We start from the raw sequence: 13,534 nt of genomic DNA, 5'->3' as shown, positions 1-13,534 counted from the left end.
ACAAATGTGGCATAAATTTTGCATAGCTGTTATTATTTTGCAGTGTTTACATGCCGCTATGAAGAAAAAACATCTTTTACTCACGTGTAAAATTCTTGAAAAAATGCGGTTTAACACGACACCAAATAAAATTTCGCACGCTCTTGAAATAAAGTTAACTGTGTTAATTCAAATTGTGATCTGCAAATGCGTTGGTGGTTATTCCTACATAACTGCATATAAGTTTTGTAGTTACCATGTAGATGGCATCACTTTGAGACTAATAATAAAAAAACTATTCACAGGTGTCCACTGTACCCCTATGTCCGACCAACCCCGGTCTCCCCTACCATTTTATACACCTTTACTACCTGTTACCTGCGTAAGTAACCGCAACTCAAATTCTATACTCGCTGATCGTTCTTACCTGTGTTAGAGGCACCCACAGAAAAACTTCTAGCTTTTATAAAATGACGAAGGTCTGGCCGTCGTGGGCTCTTGGGCTATTATTTATTTAATCTTTTTTTAAATTTCAATCGAAGTAGCATAGTTTTCGACCCCACAGAAACAAGAAAATCTGAACATCAAGAAAATTTGTACGTCAAAAATAGTGGTTTTATTTCAATTTCTCTTTGCTTATATCATGAGCGAGTCTGAAACTCTTCCATCAGACGTAGAAGAAGTCGTAACCGACGTGATTTTGACACTTTTGCCAGAAAAATCTCGAATTAAATACGAACAAGCTTATGCACGTTTATGCAAGTGGCGCGAAGAGAAAAAAATTAATAGCAACTATATCTATGAAAAAAACGTAAGACATCAGTAAATGCATTCAGCTCGTCTCGTGGCATTTCTCAAGAGAAAATCAAGTATTTTACCCAAACAAGACGTAACGAAGATTTTGCAGTAAGCTGAAGATAAAACATGGTGAACAAAGGCAAATTATTTAAATCATAAATTTATATAGGCACCTAAAGAAACAATGTTTAAGGTTGTGCTAATTTTTGGACTTGGTGGTGCATGTAGAAAGGAGGAACACACTTATATGCAGGTCCTATATTTGCCAAAATATAGATTTGTTGTCATTTGTGGAGGAAGATTTGCCTTTTTTTTTTTAAAGTTACATTTGGCGACCGTGACAGGACCTCTAAAAAGTATTTCCTAGCCAATCAAAACATTATTATAGTGGGAATAATCTACTTATACCTAGGTATTATTCCAGCGAGAATTATTCAATGTACATTGTTCGACCACAAGACAACGTATTTTCTTGATCTGACGCGTCTGTCATAAATTTTCAAGAAGTTTGTAAAATGAATCCCAAACGTTTTGGTGAATCACCGTCGATGAATTAAGCAGTATAATTGAAAGTGTATGTAAGAATACCAGAATAGGCAACACGTCGATTTGGAAACAATTGCAATTATTTTGCGACGAGATAATGGGTTATAAATTTGAAGAAAATACATCAACAGCAAAACTTGTCGTTATTTTGAAGGACTATGGGTTCAATGTGAAGAAACAGAATGGAAGACTAAAAAAATCTTGTGATTTTGATTGTAACGTCAAAAAATAATCTATCAAATACCAAACGAGATCTCGATAAATTAGATAATAATTCTCCAGGTCTTTTCTCAAACTTGTTGCCAATTTTCAAGTTTTCTTTAACCTGTCAAATTATTTTCGATTTATTCTCATTCTCTTGTGAGATTCTTACAGAGTATTAGGTAAGGCGGGTTAATCACATGAGGAATTAGAAACTGTTTGTGTGATTGCGAAGCGGTTATCAATGATAGATCGATATCGTATAGATCAATTCTTCAGAAGCTATATCACCAACACCAGCGATGTTTATCAGAGACACAGGTTCTTGATTGTGATATATTGTAGTAACAGTTTGAATCGTAGAGTTAAAACAATATTTAAAAACACTACGAACATAACATAACTCCGTAAAAAACAATTATTAGTCGGTTATTCACGAACTTTCTACGGATATAACTAGGTTACGGTTGGATGGGTTTTAGTTAATTGAAATAGGAAAAAAATCGCACTCACCTGTCGTCGTTCAATCGCTATTTTTCTTTTTCTTGTGTTGCAAGGAGAATATGGCGAGGTAAATGAAAAGATCAGGATGGCTAATATTTAATTGATTGACAGATAGGTGAACGATTAAGTAATGACGACGCTGTAGATAGAACACCTCACACGCAACAGAACTTTACCACAACACAACTATTGAATTGAAAATCTTATCACCCAAAATTTCCCAAACTAAAATTAAAAGCAATGTATGCATACTCCATCTATACAAAAATGAAATAAAACTATTTTAACTGAAATTTATACAACGGCTCCAACAGGATGAATGAAGCTGATTTGGCAGACTAATTACATATCAAACATCGAGAAAATGAGTATTTGTACGAAAATTATAAAATACAAAGAAACCGTGTGAATATCCTAATTAGGGAAGTAAAAAAGAAATACTACCGGGACAAATTTAATCATTGCAGGAATATTAAAGAATTATGGCAAGTAACTAAGGAATCTATGAACATTCGAAATAGTAGGAGTGATATAACTTCTATCAGAAATCAACAAGGGATACTGATTAACAACTCTGAACAGATTGCAGATGAATTTAATCAATACTTCTCGAATATAGCAGAAAATTTGTCGAAGCAGTTACCCCTTAAGAATCCTATTTTCAGCATAACATAAGTAGCAACCGGGCAACCATATTTTTAAAACCGATAACTACAGAAGAGGTAATACAAATTATTAAAGGATTAAAGAACACGCATAGTGTGGGTCCAGATGGCATATCTACCAAAACCATAAAAATATTAGCGGAAAATATTGGATTGCCTTTAAGTATAATTTTGAATCGATGCTATACAGATGGAAATTATCCTAATGTTTTAAAAATTTCCATTGTCAAACCGATGTTTAAATCCGGTAACAATCAGGTTATGGAAAATTATAGACCCATCACAATAACATCGTGCATATCAAAAATATTTGAGACGCATTTAAAAAAGCAACTGTACAGTTTTTTTGAGGTAAATAAACTATTTTCAGAAAAGCAGTTTGGGTTTAGGCATAAGTTAGGCACCGAAGACGCGCTTACCTATCTATCTACAAACCTTTACGCAAACCTAGACAATTCTATTCCTACAATGGCAATATTTTTCGACCTATCCAAGGCTTTTGATTGCGTGTCTATTCCAATACTGTTGGAAAAATTAGAATTGTATGGTATACGTGGGAGTGGAAGTAAACTATTAAAAAATTTTTTGAGTAATAGGAAGCAAAGGGTCTACTGTAATGGAAAGTTGAGCACAGAATTAGGTGTCTCTCGTGGTATTCCCCAGGGTTCCATTTTGGGACCTCTATTGTACATAATTGATGCAAACGACTTATTAATTAACAGCAACGAGCACACTAAGTTAATATCATATGCCGATGACACAGTATTACTTGTAACGGGAAAGAACTGGGAGGAAGTGTATGTGCAAGCTCAGAATAGCATATCTTACGTTAAACATTGGCTAGATAATAATCTCCTGTGCCTAAACTTTAATAAAACGTTTTTTATGACTTTTTTATGACAACAAACGCTCGAACTCTTGCAAATACACTGTCTTGGATGTAGTCAAATTAATATTTAGGGATATATTTTGATCAATACCTTAGATGGAATGTGCATGTTTCACACCTTGTAAGTAAACTTAGAAAACTCACTTACCTATTTCACACTATAAAATTATACTTGCACTTGCATTCTCTAAAGAAAATTTATTTCGGATACGTCCAAGCTCTACTATGTTACGGTATACTAATATGGGGGGGGGGGGGGCAGCATCGACGTCTTACATTAACCAGATTATAGTGGTCCAAAAAATAATCATCAAAGCCATATTACAAAGACCAAAGAGATATCCGTCTCATCTAGTTTTTCATGAATCGCAGTTATTCGGTGTAAAGCAGTTATACTTTATTGCCATTGCTCGTTGCAGGATGACATACTCTCGATACTGGGTGGCAATGGGGAAATAAAGAAAGTTTTTGGCAACCCCATTCAAGTAGAAATCGCCAGCCGTTGGTCGCACATCTTAACGCATGGGTTAGATGAGACAACTCAAAAAACCTTGTTGGACGATTATCTACCTCCAAAAAATGTAACAGGTTTATATCATGGAAGAGAGACCCAGAAGCCTTTGCAGTAGACGCTTTTACCATATATTGGGGAAATATAAAATTCTATGCCTTTCCACCCTTCTCTATGATATTGCGCATGCTTCAAAAAGTCATAGAGGATAGAGCAGAGGGAATAGTTGTTGTTCCACTCTGGGTCTCCCAACCATGGTATCCGATATAAGTCTTTGTTAGTTGGGGATCCGGTTATTTTCAAACCTAGTAAATCGCTTCTTTGTTTTAACAGAATTCCTCACCCGCTTTGGCCGAACCTTTCCCTGGTGGCGGGGAAGTTGTCAGGAAAGCGTTATTCCTCGGTAAAGTGGCAAGAGACTCCATAGATATCTGTTTGGCTCAATTACATCGAGTACTGCACCGGTAGCTTGGTAGGTGGGTTGGGTTGTGAAAGAAGATGGCAGGACGAGTTGGCTTTATTTTTGACTTTACAAACTAAAAGTTTTAACACATTAGGGTAACTACTGGCTTGAAAGAACATACCTAAACCAGGCGCTGGCGTGAAATAATTAAAAATTATTTTAACCAAAACCACAAGGTTTTAGAGTAAAATTTTGCTCTTAATGTGACTACGTTGCAATATCCAAATCAAATTCCCTTTCCAGTAGGTAACATTTCCAGCGCCTGCTTTAACTACGGCAAAACAAGTTTGTACATTCGGGCAATACCCGCGTATTTTTAAACTTTACATTTTGAATTAAATTAAATGAAGTTTCTGCTTAGGACAATATAACTCAGGTTTGAGGCGGTGGTGGGAGTTCTGTTCTAATTCAAATATTAATTCTTTTGTTGTTACGGTCCCAAATGTTTTAGAGTTTTTAACCTTGCAATTCAAGAGTGGAGCATCTTACGGAACGCTTAATTCGTACAGGTTTAAAAAGACTGACTATCGGCGACGAAATAGGTAGAGGAGGGGGGTTTTCTGCGTTTTAAAAAGTTGTGGATATTCTAGCCAGAGGCGTAGGTACTACATATCATTTATTTATTTCGACGAGGCCTTCATATAATCAAGATCGAACTTCACTTAAGGTAAGTTCGTTTGATCTTATGATTTTGTGGGTTAAGTTGATTTAATACAAGTAATGTATTTTTTTTCCGTTAAATTTAATTTTTAGTTTTAGCTTAGAACATGACATTTAATTTCAATCTCTTTTTATTTTTATATCTATGAAAGCGGTTTGAGTTTAAAATAAAGGGTGTTGGTGGGGTTGGGTTGGTGGTTGATGATTCGTATTAGGCTAGCGGTTAGAGTTTTATTATATACACGTAACACTACTTAACACTAATGAAATATATACACCTTACAACACTAAAGAAGTTTACAAGTTCGGAAAACACAAAGAAGCACACGATACCGCGATCATGTCTAAGGAGGCAGTCTCTCCCTTGCTACCAATCGTTACCGGAAAGATGTACAACGTCGACGACTTATGAAGGCAGAGACCCGGGTGTTAGTTAAGGAGTAATTCCAACTGTGTAACCCGTTGCTCTTCTTGCCGATGAGAAAAAGGCCAACGTGTTTCATTCCTCCGGCACCCCTGACTACAGGGATACCGGAGGCGGCAGGCCCGTAGCCAGAGGGGGGGCAGGGGTGGCTGAGCCCCCCCCTAGAGACTTTAAGCGCCCCCTTCAATTATGACGTAACTTATAGCACAATCACATTATCACAATACCAGTTGAAATTGAAAAACAATAAGGAGAGATCTACTTTAAAAATATTTGGTTGCTTAAGTAAAGAGGGACAAACGTGACTACAATAATAGAGAATTGTCATAAAATTAAGTAGTTAAAGGCAAGCAGGATAATAGATAATTCCTACATTTTCTTCAAATGTAATATACCTGCAGCGTTGGGTGCAAGTATTAGCGACAAATGAGGATTAAATTAAGAGAACCGGTCGTAAATTTGATTTCCAAACACAAACGGCAAGACCGAACCGAGGCGAAACTACGAAAAATTTTAACGTCTCGTATTAGTTACTGGTTGCTGTTCAGTTCAGTCAGCAGTGTTTGAGTGTTCAGGCCGCAGCCGCAGGCGCCGCGAACGAATGAGCTAACGAATATACGATAACCGATACGTCAAGGTCAAATTAATTTATAGAGTCTAGTCAGTAGTCTCGTCTCTGCCGTTATTTAAACGCTCAGTTAACGTCTGTGGTGACATTTTTTGATAGTGCTATATTTGTCTAATTACCTAAGATACAATTTTGTTATTATTGTGAACTATGGATAAGTTTATCATTAGAAAACAAAAAAACACTTCGGGTGAAAACACTTCAAGTGCTTCTTCAACATTTGTATGCGGTGAAAGTGAAAGTTTTCCATCCCAGTTGCCTCCATCATCGACATTACAAAACAAACAGGTACAGGAGCAGTTGCCGTTTCCATCAGATTTAGCTTCTCAAGGTATGGATATTGTTCAACTTTCCTTAGCAATATATCCCAAAGATAAGTTTGGTCGGACTTTTAGGAAAGAATGGTATTCGAAATATAAGTGGCTGGAATACTCGAGTGTTACTGATTCTGCATACTGCTATGCATGTAGGCAGTTTATGATGGGTAGTACTACAAAAGACAATACTTTTGGTACTTGTGGTTTTCGGAACTGGAAGCATGCTCTCGACAATTTCAAAGGTTTAGCAAAGCACAATTCAGCTAAAATTCATATTCAAGCTATGTCAAAATGAGCAGAAAAACAATCTAGGGAGTCTTTCGGAAAATCTGTTTCTACTTTAGCGAATGAAAATGTTCTAGAACGTAATAGGTATTATATCAGTTCCATCGCCGAAATAATACAGCTTCTAGCTACAAATGAACTACCAATGAGGGGTACTTACGATATTGACGAACACGAAGAAAAATCTTTATTTACAAATATATTTAAATTTACATTAAAAAAAGACCAAAAACTTTTTGAATGCCACAATCAAATGCCCAAAAATGCCACGTATTTGTCTCCAGAAATACAAAATGATGTCATAGAGGTGTTGGCGGAATGCGTTCGTGATAGCATCATACACGATATTAATAATGCAGATGTTCCATGGTTTACTTTACTTGAAGATGGGACGAAAGATAAAAACAATAGTGAAAATGTAGCAATTGGGATTCGATATGTAAGAGAAGGTAAAGTTTGGGAATCCATAATCTGCATCAAAACTACAGAAGATTTGGACTCCGAGACTTTTACAAACTTGACCTTAAATACTCTCCAAGAATATGGAATAAGTAGCGACCATCTGCTTAGCCAGTGCTTTGATGGAGCGTCAGTTATGAGTGGAAAGAATGGGGGTGTTCAAGCGCGAATTCAAAAAAAACTAAATCGTTTTATTCCTTATGTCCATTGTTCAAATCATAGGCTTCACTTGGTTTTAATCAAGTCTATTGATATTCCCACAATCAAACAATTTTTCGATCAGTGTACCATGTTGTATCACTTTCTTAAACAAAGTAGCGTAGCCAAGTTATACAAAGGACATGCTTTGAGTCGACTTTTAGAGCAACGTTGGTCAGGCCATTTACATGTGACTAGTGTAATCTGCAATAACTATAAAGAAATCGTAAACTGTCTAAATGAAGCTATTGGTAAGAAAGATTTTCCAGGAGACAAAGTTGCTGAGGCTACTGGTTTGCAAAGAATTGTTACAATGCGCCCATTTAAATTTTGTGCGGTTTTTATGAATAAAGTGTTACATGCTTTGGAACCTGCAGACAAATTATTACAAGCACGCGAAACAGATCTTCGACAATCGGCAAGAATTACCGACTCGCTCATTGAAGTAATTCAAGGGTTTAGGGATGACGCAACGTTTGAAGAAATATGGAAGATTTGTACCAGTGGTGACTATAATACAAATACATCACTGGCTGAAGCTGAACCGGTAGAAAATAAGCGACGCAGAAAAGTTAATTCCGCTCTAAAGGACTGTGTCGTTATGGAAACAACTGGTGCTTCGAGAGACTCTTGCAATCTAAAATCTGTATTTTTTGAAGTGTTAGACGTTATGTTGTTAGAACTCAAACGAAGGTTTAGTGAAAATGGTGAACTGATACATTCACTTCAAGCTGCAGAAAATTTAGAGTATGAAAACATTGGTTACCTTTCCTCAGTAGGAATATTATTTAAAGACTATTGAAAACCCTAATATTTTTAAAGAAATGTATAATCAAAGACAAGCTTTTGAAAACACGTATAAAATGTTAGCTTCAGTTCGAACCTTTGCTTGCAGTACGGCCTTATGTGAATCTAATTTTTCTTTTTTAACAAGAATTAACAGACCTCAGCGAGTATCGATGACCCATCAAAGACTTTCCAGCCTGGTATTTCTGGCTTTCGAGAAGGAAAGAACCAATTCTATAAATATGATGATATTTTTACGGAAGTTTAATCAGAAGAAAAACAGAAAAATTCAATTATTTTAAAAACTTATGTTTTATGTGCCACTGTGCCAGTCTTATGTATGTATGTGATTTGTGAAAGGCACTTTTTAAAATTGTTTCCATCATAATATTCAGTTGCGTTTTCGTTTACATTTACTTTATTTTATATAATGTATATCATTATAAATTAGGATATTCGGATCAGAGTGGATTAGTTTCAATTATATGTTTATTACACAAATTATAGAGAATTTTCTTAATTTCGAATTTTTTGGTATACCTTAATGTACGCCCCCCTTAAGAACATCATTGCCCCCCTTAAAGCCAAACTTTAGCTACGGGCCTGCGAGGCGGGCTGCTCAGGGCTTCTTGGCCGCGTATTGGCATTCTGTACTATTATTCAGAGCAGCTCTGGTCTGATTCGCAGTATACTATGGCTTCACATTATGCGCAATTTGATAATACATTATATACTGCGATTCAGAGCACCGATATGGTTTAGAGTTCTGAAACACTGTATATAATGGGTTTCTATAAAACACATCATACACTTACAAAAAGTGTGTTTTTATTGTTCCCTTTGCAAGAAAAAAGTATATTTTTTGTTGTTTGTGTGTAATCAAGGTTCTCAAACTGCACTAAAATGATCTATAAAGAGGCATTGGTTGAAATGTGCCACGAGAATAAGTTTTCAATGATCGTATATATTTGGAACTAGTAGAACATGGATTTAAAGCGAAATTTAAAAAAGCGGGTGAAGATATTAACAGTGTTTGGTGCGACAAGTGCTTAGCTGATTTTAGTAATAAAACAAACACGACACCGAGCACTAAACCATATCGGCGCTCTGAATCGCAGTATATAATGTATTATCAAATTGCGCATAACGTGAAGCCATAGTATACTGCGAATCAGACCAGAGCTGCTCTGAATAATAGTACAGAATGCCAATACGCTTCCTGGCCCTCTTCAGCCAGAGAACGGGATTGTAAGGATGGGTAAAGTTAGGGATTGGAACGGAAGGAACGGAGTTAGGGTGCTGAGGGGGAGAGTACTGCTCCAGCATTCGCCTCGTAGATTTCAACATAATGCTAGCATTATGCGAAGCTACGTATGTCTGAGGAAAACCCCCTGACAAAACCCCAGACAGAGCAGTCGGCAGCGGGATTCGAACCCACAACCTTCCGAATAGCATCGGAGCGTTGTGGGTTCGAATCCCGCTGCCGATGAGAAGTTTCTCGATGACGGTTATACTGGGGTGGCTAGTGTTGTAAGGGTCGGCGTTCCTTACAGTGCTCCCTGTCGGCCGCTTCTTGTAGCGCGTGCGGGGGCGTCTGTAGATGGGGTAGGAACAGGTGCGCGTGCACCTGTTACTTTAGCGGGGTTGCTACGTTTGGCGTGGGGTGGCGCACTTTGCGTACCACGTGTTTGTGTGTGGGTGCGAGGGGGCATAACAAGGGATATTATTATTATTTTAATTATAGGCACTGTTTATTTATTAAATTTTTTCTCTAATAATAATTATAAACCATAAAAACTGTGAATTTTGTATTATTTATCGACTTCATGGTAACTGTCCGTGCACTACAAACGGCTTGCCATTGAAAAGCATAATGGTCTAAGACTTAAACTAAAAAATATTTAATATTTAAAAAATTAGGATATTTGAAACAAATATTTGATTTTTTAGTTGATGGTTTTTATAAACCACCGTTACAGGTACCTACCTACGTTTGATTTTCTTTCGTTTCATCCCTGAACTTGCAAAAGATGTATGTTTTATGGTGATGAAATTATTTACGATTAAAAATTCCTCTACAGGACGTAGAATAATGATAAAAAAGAAATGATCGTAAAAGATGCATTTAAATTACACGTAATGCCTAAAATACCCTAATACATAAATCGACAAAAAATAAACCATACTGACTACATTCGACACAAACATAAAATACTAACTAGGGTGCCGTTTGCGATAACATATAATTCATATACCGACGAACTTGTGCTTTAAGAGCTCTTGTATATCACAGAAAAAGTACTTAACAAAACTTTTATAAGGGATGAAAGCGATACTTTCGTTTTATTTATTATCACGCTATTAATTACGGATTTAATGCTATGTTCGTCTACTTCCTATCTGAGCGTTTTCAGACTAAAAAAATGTATTTTCAACAGAAAAGCTCTCCAGATTGTTTCTCTAATATAAAGCTTGTAAAAGGATTCATTTGTTTACGCGATCCCGGGTTATACAAATGCCATTCAACACCAATATTCAAAGCTTTTTTCTATAAATAGCGTACATCAGCCTACAAACAAATGTAATCTGTGTTACATTTAAATGCCCTTGACAAAACGCTTAGGAAAACACATAGACAATGTTTAATTAAAATTAGATTGTTCAGAATTTAAATTGGATATTAATATACATAACGTTTGTGGTGTGCTTTTACTAGAGGAAACATAAATTCTCCTCCGCATTATTTTTTTCACCGACGTATGTGGGTAATTGAGTCCATTGTAGAGTAAATGCAAGTTACATGTCAAAAGTAGCACTCGCCGTATCAAAAGGAGCGCATTTTGCATTTGTGCAGCGGTACCTACCTTAAGTGCTCTCATTTCTGCTAGAGCAAAAATCACTACTACAGTAAATTCTCGTTTTCTCTTTTTATTGGTAGTAATCCTTCGCGTCTGATAGTAGCTCGGGTAAAAAACGTGCGGCCAAATCATTAGGGTCATCCTAAACGAGAAGAACGCGTAGAAGTAAAAATTAGAAGTTTTTGTCTATCGCATTTTTAAATTAAGAAAGTACTAAATGAGTCTGAAAATGTTTGTACTAGTTTGTCAGCGCGAGATGATATATAGGTCCGTGAAGATCCGAGAACCCGAACGGTTAAAACGAGTCATAAATCCTTTACCTACATAGACTGTTTCAAAACGGCAGAGAGTGCTTAAAAAACTTCAAAGAAATCCTGGCTTTTTAAACTTCCATTGTGTGGACACGAGAAAAAAAAATATACTGGGAATTTGTAAGATGTGTTGAAATATTTGCGTTCGTAGCGCTTCAAGTTACTTCGGTGTAAATACTCGACAAGTACAGTTTATTAGAAAGATCGATCTCGGACACGTCTCCTTGAAGTTGACAGTCATTGTTTAATACTAAACGAGATCGGATTGGAGCTCGCGTCGCTCGCTCCTACCGATCACGGCGTTTTGTTATCACACGCCGTTTTTTGTGGTTTTCAGTTTGTAAATTTTTTTTTAGCTCGACCGTCGTGCGATTGTAGTTTGGGTTGTTTGTAAGTGACGTTGGAATTTTATAAAATGCGAAAAACAAAGGAAAATAATTTTGATTCGGCTCAAAAAAGCACCAATATATCGATAGTCTTTTTTTTTAAGTCAAACTCGGCGTATGTGTGGGTAAAAATGCTACGCATTTTAAGACTTCGCTAGAGTGAGTATATTTTGCAGAGATATCGCCGAAAAGGGGGATAAGTTTTTTGGAACATCATCTATACAAAGTATTTTTTTTTAAATTTCGATTCAACTTGTTAAATCCAGATCCGCACATAATTGTACATAAGATTCTTTAATTTTGATAACATTTTTTGGTTGTAATGAGACATACGCTCGGCTCCGCCTCGCCTCACTGTGATTTGTAACGGTGTATAGTTCGGCTTCGCCTCGTACTGGTTACTGTTCAACAAAGACAATTTTTCAGTTTCAGTTTTGTTGTGGTAAGAAAATGATATTGAGCAGATTGAATTGACATTTTTTTTGTATTTGTGAAGAATATTTTTGTTTTTTGGAAACATATGCAAAGTTTTTCGAAAATTTCGATTCAACTTGTTGTTTCCAGTTCCTAACATAATTGCACATAAGATTTTTTTAAATTTTGGTTAACACTTTTTGGTTTTGAGGAAAGGCCTCACTATAATTCGTAACGGTGCATAGCTTGGCTTCGCCTTGCATTGTTCACTGTTCAACAAAGACAATTTCTCAGTTTCAATTTTGGTGCGGTAAGAAAATGCTATTGAGCAGACTGAATAAACATTTTTTTTAATTTTTGAGGAATATTTTGGTTTATTGAACAATAATTAGCTTCATTTATAATTTTTGTTTGAATTTGTCTTTTAAAATAGTTAAAAAAATTGTCTTAAATCTACAAATAACCTAATGTCCCAAGCGAAGGGATGGTCTGTGATGCCGAACTCGTCCTCGGCTCGTTTGGAATTGATGTGAAAAAGTGTAATGTGCGATTGGCCATCGGTAAATGTAGTTTGCCACCCTGGACGTAGAGAGTCTAAGGGAGGGCCATTGGTATGAGACGTGTGTGTTAAGAATCGAAAGTCTTTGATTATGTTACTTGGTTGGGAAAATGGTTATTAAAAATTTTTGTTTGAATTTTTAGTTCAAAGTTAAAAAAAATTTCATAAATCTACAAATAACCTAATGTCCAACGCTGCTTGTTGTCATATTCAATTTAGTTTCATTTTTTGTTTGAATTTGTATTTCAAAAAAGTATATATATAAAAGATTTGCACTGTTCAACAATGATAATTTCTCAGTTTCAGTTTGGTAAGAAAATGCTATTGAGCAGATTGAATTAATATTGAATTTGTGAGAAATATTGTTTATGAAAACATCACTTACACAGTGATTTTTTAATGAAAATTTCTTATTCAAATTGTTGAATCCAGATCTGCACATAAGATTTTAAATATTATTATTGTACTATTGGGTTATCACAATTAGGATTTTTTTTAAATAACAAATGCATTAGGTAATATTATCTTCCGTAAGATCAATATTGAATTCCATGTGTGAATCGTACTGTAGTCTTCTGTTTGCTGTTCATTATAATTTGTAGTAGCCTCATAGCGTTTTCGACTTACTTTTTTTACATGTTCGACTATAATAGCTAGCACCGAATGCAATTTTACATCTTAAGTCGAACAGGT

At 35.8% G+C, this 13,534-nt stretch overlaps 1 protein-coding gene across 1 annotated transcript; it reads left to right on the top strand.

Moving 5' to 3' along the window:
- Window positions 1-7,123: 7,123 nt before the first annotated feature.
- LOC116165729 lies at window positions 7,124-8,329 on the top strand. Its single transcript, XM_031480392.1, has one exon. It carries the CDS (start codon window positions 7,124-7,126, stop codon window positions 8,327-8,329), a length of 1,206 nt encoding a protein of 401 aa, XP_031336252.1.
- Window positions 8,330-13,534: the final 5,205 nt, after the last annotated feature.

Source organism: Photinus pyralis, unplaced genomic scaffold (assembly GCF_008802855.1).
Source record: "Photinus pyralis isolate 1611_PpyrPB1 unplaced genomic scaffold, Ppyr1.3 Ppyr1.4_LG3a, whole genome shotgun sequence".
NCBI lineage: Eukaryota > Metazoa > Arthropoda > Insecta > Coleoptera > Lampyridae > Photinus > Photinus pyralis.
The sequence above is the reverse complement of the archived record's forward strand: the minus strand, read 5'-3'. Positions and strand labels throughout refer to the sequence as shown.